Source organism: Crocuta crocuta, unplaced genomic scaffold (assembly GCF_008692635.1).
Source record: "Crocuta crocuta isolate KB4526 unplaced genomic scaffold, BGI_CrCroc_1.0 scaffold156, whole genome shotgun sequence".
NCBI classification, from domain to species: domain Eukaryota; kingdom Metazoa; phylum Chordata; class Mammalia; order Carnivora; family Hyaenidae; genus Crocuta; species Crocuta crocuta.
In genome coordinates, this window is record NW_027531308.1 from 1,015,336 (window position 1) to 1,038,495 (window position 23,160).

Here is a 23,160-nt window from a genome sequence, read left to right on the forward strand (position 1 = left end):
CTCTATTTGACACTGAAGCCATCATTCTCACCATAGGGATGATTCGTAGTGACGTCATGATTTTACCTATAGCTTATGTATTTCCTTACTCTTAATATTCTAACAACAGTCCTTGTTTCAAGCTCCTTTGCCTGGAATGCCGTCTTCCTTCCCATTAGCTTACATAAATCCTTGACCTAGGGTAGCTCCACTTCAGCCTTGGAAACCCTAGAGGACCTGGTCTTCTCAAACACGCTGCACTCTTCCTGTCATCACTGAACACGAGTATAATTAATGAATTGTTTGTATTGGTTTGTGTCTGTTTTTCTCAATAGACTGTTTAATAAGAACAGAGCCTTATGTCTCCATTATCTTTTATTAAAATAGTTTATTGTCAAGTTGGTCTCCATATAACACCCAGTGCTCATCCCCACAAGTGCCCTCCTCCATGCCCATCCCTCCTCCCCCCCACATCCATCAGTCCTCAGTTTTTGTCAGCATTCAAGAGTCTCTCATGGTTTGCCTCTCTCCCTTTCCCCCACCATTTCCCCCCTTCTTCTCCCCCTTGGTCCTCCATTAAGTTCCTCCTAATCCTCCTATACGTGCAAACATATGGTATTTGTCCTTCTCTGCCTGACTTATTTCACTCAGCATAACACCCTCAAGGTCCATCCATGTTGCTACACATGGCCAGATTTCATTGTTTCTCATTGCCATGTAGTATTCCATTGTTTAGATAAACCACATCTTCTTGATCCATTCGTCTGTTGATGGACACTTGGGCTCTTTCCATGTTTTGGCTATTGTTGAGAGTGCTGCTATGAACATTGGGGTATATGTGCCCCTATGCATAAGCACTCCTGTATCCCGTGGGTAAATTCCTAGCAGTGCTATTGCTGGGTCATAGGGGAGTTCTACTGTTAATTTTTTGAGGAATCTCCACACTGTTTTCCAGAGGGAATCTCCACATTCCCGCCAACAGTGTAGGAGGGTGCCCGTTTCTCCACATCCTCGCCAGCATCTAGAGTCCTCTGATTTGCTCATTTTAGCCACTCTACATGTCTGCATTATCTAACCTTGTATGCTCAAGCATCTTGTTAACATCTAACACATAACAGGCAGGCATTCAAAAATATTTTTGAATAAATGAATAGACTCCATGGAGACTCAAGGCAGAGACTTGAAATGACTGGATGGAAATTTGAGGGTCACTATCCATTACTGTAGTACCAGATCAACTATCAGCCCTTGTTTACAAGCACCTGAGTTGTTCATTTCTTCAGATTTCAATTAGTCTTAAGGAAAAGAACGTATCCTTAATCAAGTCCTACTGTAGGAAGAAAGAGCATGGGAGGCCTAGCATGAATCCATCTAGAGTGTCTTAGAGTATCACAAGGTAGGGGCGATGACCAAGACTCAATACCTTTTTATTTTAAGTGCCAACTTTAATATAGTAGTTGGCAACTCACACCAACCAAGTCATTGCAAGTGTTTAAGATATACAATCTCCTCCTTAGGGCTTTCTAACCTGTGGAGGGAGGAGCTAGGAGGGAGGATATGTCAATAAACTACTGTGGCAGCACAGAGAGCAAATGAGGAGCTGTTTGCCAATGTGGTCATTAATTCAACCATTCAGTAAGCCCACATTACTTGCTAGTCACTGATTCAGGACCAGTGGACAAGTACTATAGAAGATGGTCAAGCCTGGACCCCAGAATGAGATGAGTGGAACAGAGAAACTCTAGCTGGTCCATATACCTGCAGCACAGCTCCCCAAATATCTTGCAGATAGGTGAGAAAGAAATGCTTATTATTTTATGCCACTGAGACTATAAAGTTATTTGTTATGCAGCAGAGGCCAATTAATACAGGGTAAGAGTAAAAACAGGGAAATCAGTTCCTATGCAGCTGAAGTGGTCCAGGTGGAAGATGATGATAGCTTGGAGTAGGATGTGGCCAGTGGAGATGGAGAGAAATCAGTCGACAGCTTTCAGGTAACATTTAGACATTGAATATATAGCATTTTAAGTGGATTGAATGTGAGGATAAGGAAAACGTCTGAATTAAAGATGCCATGTAAAAGTTTTGACTATCTGCAAAGTTAGTATTGCTAGCTAGGGGGATGGGGAATTTAAGAGAACAAGTTTAGGGCAGATATACAAATTAAGCCTTAAGATGTATACAACAATTTGAAATGCCTATTCAACCTTCAAGTAGAAACATCACGTAGGTAGCAGGTTACACAAGTTTGGGGCTCAGGGAAGAGACAAAGGATGAAAATGTACATTTGGGGGATCATGAGCCAAGGGACTGAATGAAAATCCTAAAAGGCGGACTGGTACAGTAGTCCAGAAATTTTGGAGACTGGGATTTAATTCCAGAATCATGCTAAAATGTGGTCCATATATCTAGAGTTTGGATCCACATGGCTTTTTCATGAAATGTGTTAAATAAAATTTGCCTGAGACTGAAACCTGGGGTTAGAATTGAGGTGTGCTCCAACAGGACAGAGTCTACCATCACTGAGGTGATGAAAATTAGTTTGTGATGGGTATCAGGATCATAATACTGCCATTTTGTGGGAAAAATGTTGATGGAGCCGTTTTTGCCTGGCTTTATTACTATTTCAGTTAAAATCTACAATATTATGTAGGTATCAAGCTTCATTTGCCATCGTTATTAAGAAAATGATTGATAAAGAATCCAGATACATATGGATTCAGGACTTTTGAGCTCATGCCAAATGGTCAGCCAGCACCACTGCTGGGATCCCACAGGCAGCAGTGGAGGAGAAATGCTAAATAATTTACTTAACATGAAAATAACAAGGCCAAACAGCTTTTCAACCCAGTCAGATTTCCTCACTTCGGTGCTCTGGGCATTCGTTTGCCATTGGCTTCTTTATGTGACTAATTTACTTTCTATTACTTGTGTGTTTTTGACTTTCTGTCCTTGGGCTTTTGTAGTTTCACTTTGTGTTTTTACAGATGGAGTCACATTTCCTTGTCTTCGTCATTATGAGCCCCATCCTGGCCCTAATGACCAATTTTCTTCTTCTCAGGCAGAGATTCAAGAAAGTCCTCTGGGAGAATGGGGATGGCGGGGGAGGGGAGATTCTACAGGTCTTATAATTGGTGGGAAGCTGTAACTCAGACATTAAGCACCTAACTTCCTCTAGTCATATCTCATTTATACCCCATACTCTATGTTCTCTCACCACAATAGCCGTGTCTCCTGAGTAGAACATTGTGATGTTGTTTAGAACTGTCTTAGGCTGTTATTTAAATCTTTTATAATTGGTCAATTTTTCAAAAGCCTGCTGAATCTTTCCAACTATATTACAAATGTGAGCATAAAAACAATGTCTAACACATTTTAATTCTAACCATCCCTAGTCTTTGGTATCAATCACACTTAAAAGTGGTTATTACATCCTTTCTGACTCTAATAACATAAATACATGGATGGAAATAAATGGGTTAATTCTTTTAAGTATTTATATCTACTATGCTCTTCAAAGGTACCATGCTACTTGGTGCTTTTGACTATAATATTTTTTTCCAGCTTTACTGAGATAAAATTCATATATACTAAAAGATTCATGTCTCCTAGATCAAGAGTCTATCAGTATGCTCTCTCCACACCACTCTGTTAAATTATGTCCATTTGTTTCTCCAAAATATTGTTCAAGACTTGCCTTTTCCCCCCAGGAATTCCTAGATTCACTCTACCAGATTCCAATAAGAACTGTCATTTTTGGCATGCCAGTAGTCACATGTTGTCACTATGTAGGCACGTATGCTTGATTACAAGGTTTTACTAATTATTCCATGTACATTTCTGATAATTCTACTTAGGTTTGCTCTGTTTCCTGCTTTATAACATTAGGGCTTTAAGAGTATGTCTCTTATCACATCTCACAGCCCCTCACATAACTTCACATGCCACATAACCGATACCCAAGTTATGGCCACTGATGACAAATCTGCCTAGGGAAACATTCTGCAAAGCTAGGAATAGTGTGTCCCTCGCAACTAAGTTTACAGCCTGAGGAAGATATCACTAAAATACTCCAAGGACTCAAAAAAAAAAAAAAAAAGCATGAAATAACTTTTCCCTTCTTCTTGTGGATTGGTAAGTCATCTTCCTTTCTGGAATCTACATTAGGAATGGATTAATCAGATACCTAGACACACCTGTGTCTAGACTGGTTATAAAGTTTACAACTGCTGGGTAAATACAAGCCTCTCAACTTCATTACTCCCCGAGTAAAACACAACTCAAGGCTTCTGAGCAAGCTAATAAAAAAAATGGAGAAAATTATAGCTTTAAGGAGGTCTTCTTGTTTAACAAGATTTAAATCAAACATTAAGAGAGACTAGTAAAATAATGTTAGAATTTTCCAATTCTATTATTTTGATACAGCAAGAGCTTTTGATTTGGCTTAAATTTTTTTTTTAAAACATTAGTGCCAAACAGTAATTAAGGAATGCAACAATTTTTTAACATCTCAAAGGAGAAAATGCTGTTTCTCCTTATTCATTCATTAGAAAGACTACAGAGTCAAGACATTACTGCACTATATTTGAGCAATGTTTGGCCTCTTGGGGCAAAGCGCTCTACTTCAAATCCTGCTTTACATCCTACTAGCTGTGTGATTCTGGACAAGGTACTTAATCCCTTTAAGAAACTGGGTCTTTTTTTTTTTTTTTAATAAAATGAGGAAGATCACTGTACCTATCTCATTAGAGTTTTGTATTATGTCAGTTAATATACCCCAACGTTTTTTTTAAAGTTATTTATTTTGAGAAACAGAGAGAGAGAGAGAGAGAGAGCATGCAAATATGTGTGAAGAACAGAGAGAGGGGGACAGAGAATTGGAAGCAGGCTCTGTGCTGACAGGAGACAGCCCGGTGTGGGGCTCGAACTCATGAACCATGAGATCATGACCTCAGTTAAAGTCAGACGCTTAACCAACTGAGCTACTTAGGTGCCCCCACCCCAAAGTGTTTTGAAAAGTGCCTGGCACATGGTAAATGCTCAGTAACATCAGCTGCTATCATCACCACTGTCATCCTCACTAACTCTGTCATCACTCACTACCACTCACCACAGTAACCCCTACACCCACTAGGACAATCCACCACCCAACCATCAGAACCCATATCACCCACTAACAACACCCCACCATCACTCATCACTACCCACAACCATAACCACACCTCTCATCACTAACCACCATCCACCTCCATCACACCCCAAACCTGCTATGACCACGACTCAACCATCTTATCTCCCCATCAATATTACCAATCACTACTCACTATCATCACCATCATCCAACTTCACCACCTCTCACCACCCACGGGTACCCATCGTGATCACTCTCATCTATCATGATTGCCTACAACACTTTTATCTTTCACTGCTCAGTAGAAGCCACAACAGGGCTGGCAAGTCCTTTCTAATCACCTTTTAGGCACAAAAACTTACAAAGAGCTTTGAGATCCCCAAAGAATCCATTTATGAGAAACTTTCCATTTCAAATGCCCTAATAATCTTGTAAGGATCATAACCAACAATGACAACTAACAGGACTCCAGGCTTAGTACATTTCTATCACTGTGCTAATCTAAGTTTTCTGTGGATTATTTTTTTTTAAGGCTTACAACAGCTCTGTAAGGTGTCTACTGTTGTTATCTCTACTTAACATACACAAAAAAACTGAGGTTAGGAAAGTTCTAGTAACTTGCCTAAATATGCAAAGCTACTAAGTGATAGAGCTATATTCGCACCTCAGACACTCCATTCTCTGGCCCAAAGTCTTCTGTATCACTTGGCTGTGCTTACAGCACTCTTTCTCCTCCTTCAAGGGTTCAATAAGAATCGAACCTTTTCTTTCTCATATGCTCCATCTCTCTCTTTCTCATGCTTTCCCCTGTGACAGTCTACTCCCACCATTTCAACTACAGATCTGCGAGTCTATTCAGTCCCAATCTGGTCATAAGTAACCAGCATATGTCAGTGTTGGAATTCAGGCAATCTAGATAGGTGCATAGCCAGTGGATTCCTTTACTTTCATAACCTATGTAGACAGTCCCACTACATGACTCATAAAGCTCTTAATCTTGCAAAGGTAGCCAAGATGAATAAACGAGCTCTGCCTTGATTTGGTTTGTGTCATACAGTCTACAGAGGTAACTGAGGGTGATTTATGAATCCTTAAAATACACCTTAAAAAGTTTCCCTATTACCAGAGTACCTCTGAATTAATTCTGGACACGTGGTCCAGAGTTGTATAGATTTAGATTGAAAGTGGAACAGATTATTAGAGGATATGCTGACTGGCCTCAAAGAAATCAGAATTCAGCAATGATGGTGACAAATAGCTAGGGACACTAAAGAGCACACAGAAAGCAGCAGAAGACCAGCGATCAAGCATCTGACTAGATGAGACCTAGGGGGAAAGCCAGGACAATGGAAATCATTCAAATAGTAAGAGTGGAATGTATTTCAGTCTAGGAAAATAAGCAGGTGGGGTGGGGACAAAGGGAGACAAGAAAAGCACACGGGAATACAATGATCACATTATGTCACTATATTTTGAGACAGACACTTCTACTTAGAACATTTGGAGTGATTGCTTATGAGCTGTAATCCCTCCTTGCAATCACATAACTAGCCAAGCTGGATTTGTTAGCCTGGAACTCCAAACTGGGAGAAGGGAGAAGGATCATAATTCAAACATGAATATAAGTGAATTGGTATTAGAACAGTCTTGAGACACAAGGTACATTTTCAAGAAAGTAGCCCACTTAAATTTTACACAAAATTCAGTACATCTTACTCAGGGAACTAAAGAGTTTTTGTGGACTTGGAATTCATTATAAATGGGAAATAACTTGTATGAGAAGAATAGCATTTAGGATTGCCACAGAAATATTTTTTCTCCTGGGAGTTGAGCTACTTTTTATAGTGACTCTGTTATTTTTAATTTTTATGCAGGTACGTATCCATTCATCCAACAGTCTCAGGATCTGAAGGCACATCTGAGTTTAGCTTTGTGAAATAGGTGAGAGGATGCTGTTAACAATCCCCTCTTTTACTGATGGAAGAGGTACAAAGCAGTGACAGGCCCTAGACTCTGCCTTGATTTTCTTGCTGGATCTGGTGCTAGAGCTCGGTACACTGTTCACTGGATGCTGCTCTGGGTCCTTGTCTGGCCCAAGATTGTTCTGTTACCTGCCACCTGTAAAATCTATCCTATTCACAGACAGGAAGAAATGCAAAGGATCTCTCTTTCCTTGCATGTACCCAAGTTTATGCTATCCTAGGTCTGAAAGGCATGAAAAATTTGGGACTCACTGTTCACAAAGACGGCAAACCTCAGGAAGGACAGGTAGCGTTCCCCTTCAATGGGGTTCCAGCCGACATCAGGGTACCCTTTGGCTAGGAGCATGGGGCAGCTCTGCAGGCCACAGCCTGCCAAGTAGGTCACCACCTGCCAACAACAGTACAAAAGTAAGTGTCTAAGTTTTTTTTATGAGATAGCTGTGAGGCCTAAAAAATTCTGGGACAGAAGGGCTTTCATTTACCTAGAAGCTAGAGAGAGCCCCAAACTTTTAATAATTAGTTAAGTTGAAGTCAGAACTTCCAATTCATTGTTTCTAAATAACCAACAAGACTGATTGTCACTGTTATGTAGCAATACTTCATGAGCTCAGTTCCCTGAATTTTCCAGTTCTGGCAAGAGGGAACTGACATATTTTTTAAAAAAAAGTTTTATGTATTTTGAGAGAGAGAGAAAGAGAGAGAGAGAGAAGGAGACAGCATGAATGGGGGAGAGGCAGAGAGAGAGAGAGAGAGAGAGAGAGAGAGAGAGAGAGAGAGAGAGAGAATATCCCAAGCAGGCTCCAGGCTCTGAGCTGTCAGCACAGAGCCTGACATGGGGCTTGAACCCACAAACTGTGAGATCATGACCTGAACCAAGACCAAGAGTTGGACCCTCAACATGGAGCCACCCAGGTACCCCAAAAGGGAACTACTATTTAAACATTGGCCTAACTAGGGTGCTTTTGGGGGAGATAATGGGCCCAGGTGGGCCATGTTCATTTGGCCATGGTATTTCAAGAGCAAAATATTCAGTCACTGGTTGACTCTGAGGAACTGGGGCTCCCCACTCAAGTTCTGCATTAATAACTGTTATCTCAAGTCACAAGCAAAGATGTTAAGGGCAGGGTGGTGAGTGAGGGGCCTCGGCCAGTTAAGACCTGGGATTGGTAGTGTTCTTTTCACTTCCTGGTCACTGGATCTCAGCCCTGTGATCTTGTAGACTATTTTATGACTTGCCTACTCTTTAGAAGATGTCAGGCGAAAAAAGTACCTAGCAAATAGACCTTTGGTTGAAATGCAGTTGCTATTCTATTTTAGCCTTTATCATTTGATGTGTACAAGATGAAGAGGAGAATCCACTGTGCTGTAAACTCCTCAGTCAGGAACTTGTATCTTTTTCATTCCATAATCCCCAGGGCTCAGCACAAGCAGATGGTCAATCACTGTTTTTCAAATGAATCATGTATTTGCTGAGGTCATATACTCTAAGTTGTTTTGTAAGAATAATGGATCTAAGTCAAAATTCAGTAAGAAACAATCATCACACTGTTTCCTTCTTAAACCAGTGAGGGTACTATTCTGCTTGGAGTTTAGATTTGATTTGGCCTTTAAGATATAAGAAAAACATCAATAAAGGCAGGAATTTGGCAGTGTTTTCAAGGTTACAATGTAGGACATTTCACTGGCTACTGAAATAAGCACTCACGTGTGTGTGTGCACACGCACACACACATGGCATATGTTGGAGGGGATTTGTTGTTCAATCTTATGGGACCTAATATCGGTTGTGATCAATGGAAAGGAAAAACTGTGGCATTTACCTGTCCTTTCCCCCCTCTCCTAGGAACCACACTTGGGTGATTTCCTGACACTGGTCCAAATAACATCTGTGGCGCTGTGCTGAGCCACTGGAACCACTTGAAGATGGGGGAGCAGACCTCAGCATCTCCTTCACAGATTTCCCTGTCCCCATTTCTCCCCTTTCCCAGCCTCCCTGCCTCTTCTTAGCCAATCTTCCAGCATCCAGGGGAGAACTAGGGTCTTTGTCAAGGGCTGTCATTTCCAAAGCTGAGCTGCAGCTGAGGATGGGCCCTGAGAATTAAACCTTTGTGGCACTATCCTGGTGTAAGAGAACCATCAGCCACTTTCTTATCCAGGGATCAGTTACCATCTCCCCAACCGAAACACGGAGTTCTTGACTGCTGTTGTGATGTATGCGGAGCAGAGTCTGACTGAAGTCTGTCTCTCCAGAAGCAGACTAGGAATGTCCACGGCATTTGTGAAACAGTTTTCACATAATGTACTGCTGGGTGGCAAAGGATTTGAGTGTGTGTGTGTATGGGTGTGTGTGTGTGTGTGTGTGTGTGTGGTCTCTGTTCCAATCAGTTCTTCCTGCTAAAACCAGGATGTGCTTTCCAAAATACAAGTCAAGTTGCGTCACTCCTCTTCTTAAAGACTTCCAATGGTTTCCATTGGTCTTGGCTCTATAGAGAGGTCCTATAGTGTAACAGGTGAGAGCATGGGCTCTGGAGCCAGACCCTTGTGGCTCCTGGCTCTGAGACTTACAAACCCCATGACACCGATCACATCAACTAAACCTCTCTATGCCTCAGTATCTTCTCCTATAATTGGGGGCATCAACAGAAAGGCATGTTCTGAGGGTTGAGTTAATTCAGAGTGGGACCTGGCCCGCAGTGATCCTATAGGAGTATGAACTTCTATTAGTAACGGTACGGTAGCATGAACCCTTATTCCTTACGGTCTCTCTTCACCGAAATTCACCGCTCCCCCCCCAACACCCCATGATTGGTCACACCCACCTTCCCGATTCCCAAGCACACCATGCTTTCCTCACCTCACACATTCCTGGCACACTTTTCCCAATGGTAAGGCTGATGGCTTCCTACTCCCACCTCAGCTCATCGTTTTTTTGAGTGACCTTCCTGATCCCCCGGTCAGGATTAGGAGCTCCGTTTCCATGCACTTCCAAACCCGCTACTCAATGGATGACCTTTTACTTGTCCCCCTCCCCCATCACCAGACCAGTCTTCTTCATACTGTTAATCTTGGCAGCCACCCAGCCAAGGAAATGGCCCCAAGATGGAATGGGGGAAAAGATGTAGGTGAATCAGCCTTCAGGTATCACCACCAGTGGGAGCACACTTCACAATCCCAGTGTGGGAGAGCTCAGTTTTGCCTCATTTGTACAGGGATAGGACATGTGGGCGTTTTTATTCATATACAGACTATACAGTTTGTGATTGTGTTTCTTTCATTAACATGTGAACTTAAATATCTGATCTAGGTCTCTGGTAGTGTTCCATGTAGACCAATGAGGCTGAGCCTCCACATACAAAAAACACACATATGCAGATATCCATGTCTATGAAGTTGGCTATCCCTGCCCATAGGAGATGTTCTGCTCCTAATTATCACACTTCTCCTGGTGACTCACTTTCTATCACAGTTTCATGGAGCATTGAGAGGTTCTGAAGGAGACTCAGCCTTTGGTCTGCACTTCCTTGGTGTGGCTATGCTATAAGGCAGGAGAAAGCAAGCACATTGCCTCCCCAGAGCCAGTTACCTTCTCGAGGTCTGGTTCCTCTAAGCCCAGTGCTAATTCGTTATTGTCCATCACAGAGGAAGCTGCCACATCCAGGGGGGTAGATCCCCTCATCGAAGGGGAGGCTGAGGAAGGAAGAGAGAAGGAGAGAGAAAAGGGACAGAGGCCACCCAGCACGGAGCTGAAGGTGCAGTGCACATTTACAGCCAGGAGAGGGCAGCAAGCACACTAAACTCCCACCCACCGGTCTGAGGGGGCTGCCTGCCCAATTTAAGAACAGAATTTGTTATTCTTGTTCCCACGCTCATTATTGATTCTGAATATGGATTAAGCCTGAAAATCAGTGCACAGAATTAGCAGGGACCATGTATTTTCAAGTACTTTTCTAACATGATACCTCTTGGAGCCCTGCTGTGGTGATCACTCAAAAGGTAGCGATGCCACTTAACCAACTTACGTCAAATGACTGGGCCATTTCTAGAGCCATCACCTAGAGTTTAAAAATAGCCTTAAACAGCATTAGCTCATATAGCTACATCAGGTCTCCAATGTTGTCTTTGATCTTCCTTTGGTTCTTAGGCTAGAATTCAGAAAAACTTTTTTTATAAAAGGCAGGTAGTCTGAGGCAGCATGTGATAAATTGGAAACTTGAGCTTGCAGATTTCACATGCATGTCTGAGTGGTTCTGTGTCTTTCACAAACTCAGTTAGTTTACATCCAGAGAAGTGAGTAAGGCATATGCACTGTGTTGCTTTTCTAGTGGTGGTGATGGATTTACACTGTTTATCCACAGTTGCTCTTGGCCAGTCCCCCTGAAAGCTTAGTACAGAACTGGATGGCTGGCCGATGGGACAGAGATGCAGCCTGTAGTCAGCCCTCCAAGAAGGGGTTGGGTCTCTGACCTTGGTCTCATTAGCACCTCCCTGGTCAGCGGAGTGGGCTGGGCCTGGGGGAGCCCCAGACTCTATCTCTAATTTCAGACAGCATTTCATGAACCATGAGCCGCTGGTCCCAAGGAAGACAAGGTAAAACTGTGTGAATATGCCAATACAAATCCATACCAGGGCTGGGTGGTAGCCACATCTCTACTTAGGTTGGACAGCAGAGACATTGTATCATTATTTCATTTCTTTTTAGATCAGGCAGTTTCCTTCTTATAATTAAAAATACCTTAGCAGGTAAATAGCTTCTTTCCCTTTACCTCCTAAAATGGTCAGCAGGAGGAGTGTCTTCTCCAAGCCCAAAGGTGGAAGTGATAATGCGACATACCTAGGCCAACACTGCTGTTCTCCAACAGGTAACTTAGATGCTCAAACATGGCCTTCTGATTCTGCCGGCTAATTCGACAGAAATAGCAGAGGAAGCGACAACAGCTAGCAACCATTTTTGGAAAGGCAATCTGTAGAGAGACGAAGGAAATGTCAGGGAAAACAATCTATCATGAGTCCTTTCTGAAGTCTGACTTCAAAGAGTCTTAGGGTGTGCCATCCATTGACCTCCACCTGTCAATACGGGCATGTAAGCTATGAACAGTGTGCAAAATGCATTTTGTCTTTGCTTCCAGTTTTTTCTAAGACTTATTCACAGGAGGGGCGGGGGTGGGGGGGTCACACCTGAAAGGAGGCTTCCAAAAATATTGAGAGCTAATTATAGTTCCTGAAATATCTTTCTTTCAAAGGAAAAAAGAGGTCAAACAAGAATCCCAGACACCGTCCGATGTCACATGAAATTGCATGACTCTACATCAGGCTATTGTTTCCATCCTGAAAGGGAGCGGACAGAACTCTGATGAGAAGGTCCAGAAAGGGAGATGAGTGACCCTGACAAAGAATGCCCAACATTATATCCAACCTGAGTCCTCTAGGTAAAGGCTGGTCCCCGGAGTTGTGGGAGCCTGATGAGCATTGCCCCCTCAGAATGTGAGCCTTTCCCAATTGCTTTCTTCTTCCCCAGTTACTTCTGTCCTTGATGACTGCTCTCCTATGGGCTCCCATGGCCCTTGTAATCTGATTCATGCAATTTAGCACTGAGATGCCATCTTACGTTACTGCTGATTGTACTTGGCTTCTCTCCTTAACAAAGTAATTAGCATCTCTAGAGCCAGGCCACATCTTAGTTTTGATCCAATAATGCTCAATAAGTGTTGTCTGTGTTAACCTTGCTCTGGATCCTAGAAAGCCCTTGATTTCTTCCTTTAGCGTCGTGGGGGTGGGGTGCTTTCCCAAGTAAGGGTCCGAAGCCTGCACACTACTTGTTTGCTGAGGCATGCAGACATTTGCTCAGGGCTCTTCTGGGAAGTCCGTTTTTCCAAGCGACCAGATGGAAGAGAGTGAGAAGGAATGTGAGCTTTGGCTTCTGTTCTGCCTTCATACCCCTGAGTGTCAATACTGGTGGAACTGGTTTGGGAATCATTCATTCCTAGGACTCTGGCACTCTTGAATTTCCAACATTTGAAAACATCCCCCATCTATCACTTTAGGACCCTATCTAACTCTACAGACCCCACATAAGTTAGGATAAATGTTCGCGGCGCTCCCCCTGACAGCAGGCTTGTTATGGGGGGCTGGTAAGGAGAGCCAACATTCTCGGGAGCTTGGCACAGAGAGGAAACACATGCACTCCTGAGGGAACTGCCAGGATCATTATTAAGATCCTGTTCTCCTTTAGAACAGCATTCTCCTGACACAGCACAAAACATACCAGGCTTCTAGGTGGTACCCAGAGGAATCCTGTGTCAGAAGGAGCAGGGCTACAGAGTTTGTATGGGAAGTAAACTTAGCAGGCGAACAGCCGAGTAGAATGAGTGGAGAAAAGCTCTAAGCTGCAGGAGCCAGAGCTCTTACACTGGCTGGATTCCATTCAGAAGCTCTGTCCCATCCCTTGGCTGTTTCCTGGCTTTATGCACATCCCCCCTCTCCCTGGGAAGAGGAGCTGAGACAGCGGACACCAGCTATTTGCCTGTGAACAAGTCACCGCGTGCACCTACCCAAGTCAACTTCCGGCCTACATTCTCCTTGTAGCGTTACCTGAGACTTCTCTGCCCCCAAGACGTTCACCATCACCTCCATCACCGTCTCGTGCATGCCAAGCACTCGCATGAGGTTGGGATGCTGGTAGAACACCTTGTTGTTCATAATGTCTCTAGGGTAAAGATTGGACAGAGTGTTCAGCACTTGCTTGTATCAGCGCTATGACAATGCAGGGATGAGAACACACAAATGCACATACACACTAGGGGGTGGGGTGATACAAGCTGAAAGTTAGTAAGAAGCTACTAGTCAGTTGGAATATAAGTAGAATGCCTTTTTTTAAGCTGATAGGAGTATTTTGTACTGTTTTACTTCTATTAAGTATTTTATTTTGAAACACTTTCTTCTAACGACATTACACAGTCCTCCTTTTGTCTTTTTGCTTGTCACAGGTCTCAGTCAGCCCGAATCACTGGATTTCTCTTCCTCCACGTGCCTAGGGCCTTCCAATTTTTTCTTCTCTTGTCTGTATATCTATGTCTCTATGGACTTCAGTTTTCTTAATGATAGGGCTGTCCCCCTCTCTTAAAGGCAATGGTACGTTAGGTACCTGTGACATTTCTGAACCGCAGTCCTCAAAAAAACCCAATGAAATTATCAATAACATATAAAAAATTATGTTTAGATCGGTCACTATAAATTCACCTAATAAAGCCGTAGGCAAATCAAAATACAGAGTTGGCCTGTGATGTGGCTGTGTAATCCCTGGCAGGGTGGCTTCCCTCTGCCTGTGCCCCTTCCCTGGGTCTCGCAGCCGTTGAGAGGAGACGCCACTAGGTTTCACTGCTGCTCTGTCTACTTCGAGAGTCAGGGGAGGAGCTAGTTCTACGGTTTTCTTTTGCCATAAAAGTCTCTACGTTTCTATTACATGATTCCTCCTTGAAAATGAATTTGAAAAATGAGTGCATCCCACCCACCCAACCCAACCCAGGTCTCTCATCTGGACCTTGGTGATGCTCCTTTAGTTTGCTGGTTCCAGGGTGGTGGGATGGAACATCAAGCTCTTGATTTAAATCTTTTTTAATGTTTGTTTATTTTTGAAAGTGAGACAGAGTGTGAGTGGGGGAGGGGCAGAGAGCGGGAGATCCAGAGTTGGAAACAGGCTCCTGGCTCTGAGCTGTCAGCAGAGAGCCAGATGTGGGGCTTGAACTCACCAACAGTGATATCATGACCTGAGCCGAAGTCAAATATTCAACCAACTGAGCCCCTCAGGTGCCCTAATGAGTTCTTGATTTTAATCAAGTAATACTGTGAGCTGGCCAGGTAACTTTTTTGGGCTTTGGTTTTCTCATCCCCAAAATGGAACTATGCCATTAAATTAAATTAAATGAGATCTTTTTGATGTCTAAAATGCTTTCTTTTAGACAGCACAGCTTCTTTTTTGATTTTCATTTTTGATTTTTTTTTTTAGACAGCACAGCTTCTAAGAACCATGAGCTACTGTTAGGGGGAAAGGTGTCTTGCAGAACTAACAAAACTGACTCCTTGGGTCAGTCCCAAGCAAAAGGAGGGATCCACCTGCAATACCTTAGAGGGATGTCTCAGAAGAATTCCAGTCAAATGCCCTGCTGCTCAAAACGTTTCTCTCTGTGGAGCTGAACATACCGTCCCTTCCCCTGAATTTTTTTCATTGCCTTCCTGGAGCTATTTTCTTCAGACACAAATGAAGGAAGTGATTTTCTCTAAGACTCCTCCTCCCTGCTTCTGGCAATGCTCCTTCACCTGGAGGGCACAGTCAGCTCGCTCAGGTTACAAAAGGGGACTGAGACATTGAGAATGTTATCCCATGAGAAGTGAGATTGGGATGGCAGCACTTGGGGATTTTATACAGTTTGATTCCAGAACATAGGTAGAGCAAGGTAACCCAGCTTTTCCTCTTGAATCTCTTCAGAGAGACATGCACTGAAGTGTCAATGACCTACCCCAGCCCATTGATCATGAGCAGCTCCTCTTCCTTGCCCATCCTGACACTGAGGAGGCAGCGGATCTGGCCCAGGGCAGCCAGCAGGTTGATGGTATCGCTCACGGAGGCCTGACTGATGGTGTAGGTCTTCCGTAGTGCTTGCAGCAACTCCCCGATGCTGTCATACTGCCTCCGGAGGAGGTTGAACATCATCCGGACCAACTCGGCGTCCTGGATCTGGTCCTCTTGAGCCCAGCGGATCATGGTCTGTGAGATGAGCTCCTTCAAGGTTGCTATAGGGACAACAAGGGAGGACCAGTACTGTGGCCATCATGGCTCCGGGAGAGCTGTGTAGCTCAGTCACTCCATTTAACAATGAGACAACATCAGGGGTCAAGGTTAAAACATTCTGTTTCTAAGGGTGGAACATGACATGCGGAGAAATGAAATATATCATCAAAAGACATATATGTGAGCCATACTACAAGAACAAGTTACCTCCATTTTGAATTGAGGGTGCTAGAAATTTTAATTAAATGAAATTTGAATCAATATTGGAAATAAAAGACTCATTGTCCTTGTTTTTGGAATACTCAACAAATCAGTTCTTTATATTTTCATTTTGATTTTATAAAAAAAACCAATTTTTATCTTTATTTTATAATGCATTATAAGAAATACTAAAATGTGCAAGTGCCATGGGATGAAGTTGTGGGAGTGGGGTGGGGCAAAGGCATGAGAAGATGACACTGGTCACCGCCTCTTTAGAGTAAAGCAATATTGGAGCACCTGGGTGGCTCAGTCAGTTGGGCATCCGACTTCGGCTCAGGTCATGATCTCATGGTTCATGGGTTCGAGCCTCGTGTCAGGCTCTGTGCTGATAGCTAGCTCAGAGCCTGGAGCCTGTTTCCGATTCTGTGTCTCCCTCTCTCTCTGACCCTCCCCTGCTCACACACATACACACACACACTCTCTCTCTCTAAGAAATAAATAAAACATTAAAAAAAAAGAGTAAAACGATACTTAGCACTGGATTTTCTCTACCATGAATACTATTCTCCAAGCACTTTAAATATACCACATACCAAAAACTGAATAAGCCATGCCATTGATTCTAGAACTCTAGGAGATATTTTGGGTGACATACACATAGACCTACATTAGGATATGGACAGAAGTAGAGGAAGAATGTTCTGTTAGGTCTGAAGACTCTGACTTGGATATCTGGCTATCACCCCCTTGAAGTGACTGTGTTGCCCTGGATCTGAGGCAGGGAGTCAGCTAACAAGGCATCATGACTACATTCAGAAGCATCAGGAGAAAGGCCAGCATGGCTTTGAATTCAGAAGCTCACACTAGTTACACAGAAACACCACTGACTGCACAGGTATAGGAGAAGTCACTGAAGTGGGATTTGAACCAACTATGGGACCTTCAGTGGTAACTGAGTGGATCCTGAAAAGTGCTGGCTGGCACTGTGCAGGAGCATGGTCAGCAGGGAGATGTAGGGGCACCTGCATGGCTCAGCCGGTTAAGGGTCTGACGCTTCATTTCAGCTCAGGTCACAATCTCACGGTTCATGGGTCTGAGCCCCGTGTCAGGCTCTGTGCTGACAGCATGGAACCTTTTTGGGGTTCTCTCTCCTCCCTCCCTCTCTCAAAATAAATAAATAAACTTAAAAAAAAGGAAGGGAAAAGCAGATCTGAGGTGGAGGACAAAGTAAAAGAGGGCCTGCCAGAATGGCTGGGAGCACAATCCTCCCCCTCCCCATGTCTCTCTCTCTCACACACACACACACACCCACACACACACACACTCACACATCCAGGAAATTCCATGAGAGGGGTGAGAAATGCTGCTGTTAAATCACAATCACATCCATGTCTGGCTCTGCCTATCATAGTCCAGAAAGGTATAGATGACACCAACATCCTTCATTTGGACCTGGTGATAAAGGTAGCTCAGGGGACCATAAAGGTCACTCGGGCCATCAGTGGAGGAACTGGGAACTCAGAGAGGTGCCTTCGGTAGCCTGTGCCACCTCTAATAGTCGAGGTTCCTACCTCCATGTCATTATATATGGCAGATGTCTGCTCTACATACAGTCTTGGCTCATCATAAGGATATAAAAATAGAACTTGGTTACCAAAGCTTCAGAAGAGATCGAGATGTAAAGGATGAATTTAACTTACTGCTGGGTCTATCAACCCTGTGGGTGTTTTAGGTTCAGACGGGAGACAGGCTGCAAAACTTAAAAAAGGATACCCAGAGCAGAGAGAAGCAAAGTTAAAAGATGTTCCTAAGAGAGCTCACTAGGCAGGGATTGCTGACTAATATCTGTTAGGTTAGGTAATATCTCTATCCTCTGGGGAAAAGTAAGTTATTTATGGGCCAGGCTAGGTTTGTGTCAGGAACTTGTTTCCTCACTGGCCAAATATAAAAGTTCCTGTTTCTTCTAGGTAACAGCCACAGATGCTTCTGGATGCCTTAGGAGTTTTGCTAGTCCTGTACGTACAATTCCCACTTAAGCCTACATTGTGATCTGAAAGAATCATGGTTTTCTCTCCACTAATAACCAAATCCTCTGCTGGGATAATACACATTACAGTCCCGGCCACACACAAAAAGCAACAACCAGAAATGTTAATCAGCTCAAGGACCATCCTCTTCTCAACAGAGAAGGTTACAGAATCATAAGGAAACCAAATAAGTATTAGTTTTCCCTTGACCTGGCTTTCAGATTCGGTCAGGATTTGGGTGAGCTCTTAGCCACACACTGATTTAATAATCCAAATCCATGTTTATAGAGAAGGGAACATTCACAGCCAAATACCTCTTTAGGGGGCAAATGAGAAAGGAGATGGCCCTTTACCTCAAAGAGTGGAGCAGGAAGCACCCCACGGGTTCTCTGTCCAGGCCAGCCTTCCAGTATGTATGAGAGAATGGGATAAGCCAGTATGTGTGTGACCAAGTGGAAGCTCAGTTAAAATACAAAAAAAGTAAATAAATTAAAAAAAAAAACACAAGAAATAACAACAAAAAAACAAAACAAAAACATGGCCCCAAGACCCTGACAGAAAAAGATTCACCATCATGTTACTGATGGACAGATGTCAGTTAGTGGAATCATGGCATTTAAGGCCATTTTTGTAGGACAGGGTTTCAAACTGTGAGACTGAGGTCTGGGAAGGGAGAGAAAGAGTAACTCCAAGAAGAAAGAAAACTTGGGAGAGGTGGCAGGGAGGGAAATATCCCCAAGGGCCCTCGAAGCACAACATCTTTTGTGGCCTGACATGTGCTGGAGATCTAGCACTCACCAAGCAGACCTAGGCTGAATCGATGAATTTCTAATCCTCTGAACACTTCTGGGACTGAGAACATGGAGTTCACACCCTTGGCAGTGATGCTACTGAAAATTCCTCAGATTTTAATTAGCTCCCACCAACTAGCTGCAGAGTAGCATACATGTACCAGGGTCCAGAGGTTAAAAAGAATACGCTTTCTAGAACATGGTAGGCTTTCCATATACAGCTGAGAATTAAAATAACTAATGCATATAACCATGTCTGGCACATACTGTGAGCTTAATAAAGGTTAACTATTCTGCTATCTGTATCAGCAATCGTGGAAGTGTGGTCCACAGACCCTTAGGGATCCCAAGGCCCTTTAGGCGGTTTGGAAGGCCAGATGTATTTTCATGGTAATTGGAAGATGTTATGTTCCTTAGCGGAAATCAAGGCAATAGTACCAAACACCAGCCTTCACCAACATTATCTCCAGAAAGATGCCCAGTTTCACATAGGAGTGTCCTACGTGATGTAAAAAAATTTATATTTTATTAGTAACGAATTCAGTGTATGTCTTTCCAATCTCCTGTGGGACAAAAAGGGAAGGTATGCATGTAACACATCCCCAAATGAAAGGTCAGAGGATTTCGTGAGGAGAAACACTTGTGTGGTGGTTTGAGTTGTGAGCTCAACTGGCTGCTCGTTTCATGGAATGCTATTTTTAATGAAAAGAGTGGCAGACAAACTAGGCTTGTTCATCAGACTTGGGTGAATGACAGACACGTTCTTACAAACGAAGGAAGCAAGCTCGTCACTTCAAGGAAAACAACGGATGGTATCTGTTGCCAATAATGTAATTTGAGCTTTCAAGAGAAAGCTAGAATTTTAGAAAATGTTTATCTGCCACAGTGAGTGTGACAGCCTTTAAAGGCTTTCTGATTACATTGTTGATGTTAACAAATGTGATTTCTAAAATATTTTATAATGAAGTATGTCAACATTTGGAAGTTCTGCCTAACTTGGTGAGGCAATAATTTCCCAATGACCAAACTATGATGTTATAAAAACATTCCAGGGTAGGGACGCCTGGGTGGCTCAGTCGGTTAAGCCTCCGACTTCAGCTCATGATCTCACAGCTTGTGGGTTCAAGCCCCACGTCTGCTCTGTGCGGACAGCTCGGACCCTGGAGCCTGCTTCGGATTCTGTGTCTCCCTCTCTCTCTCTCTCTCTGCCCCTCCCCCACTCGCACTCTCGAAAGTGGAGAAAGTGTCTCTCGAAAATAAACTTTAAAAAACCAAAAATTCCAGGGTAAAAGATCCCTTCAACATGAAAAACACACCAATAAGTTTTTATTTAACCAAGTAAAAAGATTTCCTTAGTACGATTGCAGACTCTCCATAGCAGTGAACTTTTGAGAAGCTACTACTTGTTGAGTTTTGACATAGTATCAAAGAAGCCTATGCACAACTATCTGAAAAGGCTATTAAAATACTCTTCCCCTTTCCAGCTATGTATCTCTTTGAGGCCAGTTTTCTCTCTATTCTTTCACCAGGTACAAGAAGTCAGCTAATCTTCTATTACTAATTTTCATTAGAGATTTACAAAATGCAAAACAATGTTGCTCCTCTTCTCATTATTCTTGTTTTGTTTTGAAAAATTAAGTCATTTCTCACAGAAATATATTATTTATATAATATATAATGGGTTGTTAAAAATGTTTATTTTGAAAGAGAGAGCGAGAGAGCGAGCACACACATGCATAGGGGAGGAGCAGAGAGACAGAATCCCAAGTAGGCTCCAAGCTGTCAGCGCAGAGCCTGATGTGGGGCTCAAACTCACAGTGATATCATAACCTGAGCTGAAGTCAGCTTCTTAACCGACTGAGCCACTCAGGCACCCTCAGAGCAAAGCTTTCTGTAGGTGACAGCCCAGATTTCCAGTATTAGTGAGAGTAATGTCATTGCTGAAGGGTCAGCTAATGTGGAGCAAAGAATTAAATGCCTCCCTCTCTATCCTGAACTCATTTCTCTGTGTGCCCAACTGTCCTGGCTGCAAGCAAGCCAACCAAGGCCCTGCAGCCTCGATGTGAAAGTCACCCACCCTGCTCCTTGTTCTGGAAATAATGGATCTTGAACCCAGATTGATAGAAAGAGGGAAGCATCTAGAGCCCTTCAGGCTGGCAGGGAGCTCCTTGGTAATGGAGGGCCAATGGCCAGAGTCCTTTCCAACTGCCAAGATTCAATTTTCCAAATGATTCTTTCATCCTCATTTCTCAGTGTGAGGTGTCTCACTCATCTTACTCTCACATTCAATCTCCCTGCCACCCAGAAACAAGCATGGAAGGTTTCCTAAGCTGTGGCTTTCCCAGTTCAGACCTGACCTATTGGATTATAATCGCCCAGCCTAACAGAACAGGGCTCCACCTTCACTGGAAGGAAAGCTTTACTTTCTGATCATGGTCATCACCTCAACATAGACCCTTCTGTATAATTCAATGCTTCTCACACTTTCTGGTCTCAAGACCCCTTTTACACTCTTAAAAATTATCAAAGACCTCAAAAAACTTTAGTTTATGTCGAATATATCTATCAGTATTACTGAATTAGAATTTAAAACTGCTGTCAGCATGGAGTCCGCTTTAGATCCTCCCCCACTACCCCCCAATAAAAGCTTTGCTCTGGAGTCACTGTGTATCCAGGCCTCAGGATACACCTCATTTCCAAGTCCCTGCCGTCCTCATTTTAGCAGCAGAGTTAACTCCAGTTGTATCAACTCCTAAATGAGCTAACTAATTGAATGGTATTTTCTGTGAAGTGCCCAACACTGCGGTAAGTGGTCTGTATGCAACTATTTGGAGACACAGTGATTACCTGCAGCCGCTTAGTTGGGGAAACTAAATACACATGTGTGAGGCATTTAATAAGAAATAATGAGCAAGATAATGGGGAAAACTGCATTGTCCAAGACATTTAGGAAACTAGACAATTCATAGAAAGGTACCATTTCTCTAGTAATACAAAAACTCCAAAGAAATTAATGAACTGATCAGGTCTTCCTCCCTTACTTTTTTTCCCCAGTGGGTTCTTCATCTAAAGCTCTTCCCATTTCTTGAAGAGGTCCACATTACACAGAGACTAAAGAAGCAGGGAACAAAGAATTCTATCATAAAGAGGGGCCCTCCCAGGGATGCATGAAGTGATCCGGTGGGAAAGATACTACCCTTTTTTTGGAATGCCGTCTTTTTTCAAGAGTGGATCCATACAAGTAGTCCCTGTGGCAAATACTTGTATGTTTTTCTGGTATCAGTGGCAGAATGCTGACAAATTTGGTAGGACTTTCAAACAGCAAAGGGAGTCAATTCTTGAGATATATTTGAACCTCTTTCATAACCACAAATATATTAAAGACAGTTGCAACGAAACATTGATTTAATTTCTGCTGCTTTTCTAAGTTCATCTTTGGAAATGGTGCCCTTTAATGGCTAAAAAGACACTGTAGTTTGCATAAGAAACATGACTCCTTAGGGGAAAGACTCCAGGAGAAATGTAAGAGTGAGGTGGGGAGGTTAACTCTACCATTTGCTGTAATGTATGGCCTCATTTTATTCCATGGTGCGCACACAGGCCTAAGTACATGTGCCTCATAACTCTACTCAGAACCCCTATCACAGGGGTGCCTGGGTGGCTCAGTCAGTTAAGTGTCTTTTTTGTTTTGTTTTGTTTTTAATGCTCATTTATTTTTGTGAGAGAAAGCGAGCAAGCGAGAGAGAGCGAGAGAGAGAGCGCGTGCAGGAGATGGGTAGAGAGAGAGGGAGACACAGAATTCAAAGCAGGCTCAGGCTCTGAGCTGTAAGCCCAGAGACTGATGCGGGGCTCCAACTCACAAACCATGAAATTATGACCTGAGCTGAAGTCAGATACTTACCTGACTGAACCACCCAGTGACACCTAAACGTCTGACTCTTGATCTCAGCTCAGGTCTTGATTTCAGGGTTATGAGTNAACTTACCTTTCACAAAGGCCTTGTCAAGTGCACTAGATGGTTTAGCTTAGTATGTTTTTTTTTGTTTTTACCTCAGAGAGAGAGAGAGTGCATGAGAGAGAGCAAGTGGTGGAGAGGGGCAGAGGGAGGGAGAGAGAGAGAATATCTTAAGCAGGCTCCTAACATGGGGCTTGATCTAATGACCTTGGAGTCATGATCTGACACTCAACCAATGGAGGTGCCCCAAGCTCATGAGGTTCTTAAACAGCTACAGTGTTCTTTTCAGAAAGAAAAAAAAAAAGGAAA

At 43.2% G+C, this 23,160-nt stretch overlaps 1 protein-coding gene across 1 annotated transcript in view; it reads right to left on the reverse strand.

Annotated features, from left to right (window-relative positions):
* RYR3 (ryanodine receptor 3) overlaps window positions 1-23,160 on the reverse strand; it is a 373,605-nt gene that overhangs the window by 135,968 nt on the left and 214,477 nt on the right. Inside the window, exons 39-43 of the mRNA XM_077771636.1 lie at window positions 15,606-15,879; window positions 13,681-13,795; window positions 11,924-12,053; window positions 10,676-10,779; window positions 7,345-7,480 (exon numbers count right to left, since the gene is read on the reverse strand). Coding sequence (XP_077627762.1) covers window positions 7,345-7,480; window positions 10,676-10,779; window positions 11,924-12,053; window positions 13,681-13,795; window positions 15,606-15,879 — 759 coding nt within the window. The remainder of the gene's footprint in view (window positions 1-7,344; window positions 7,481-10,675; window positions 10,780-11,923; window positions 12,054-13,680; window positions 13,796-15,605; window positions 15,880-23,160) is intronic.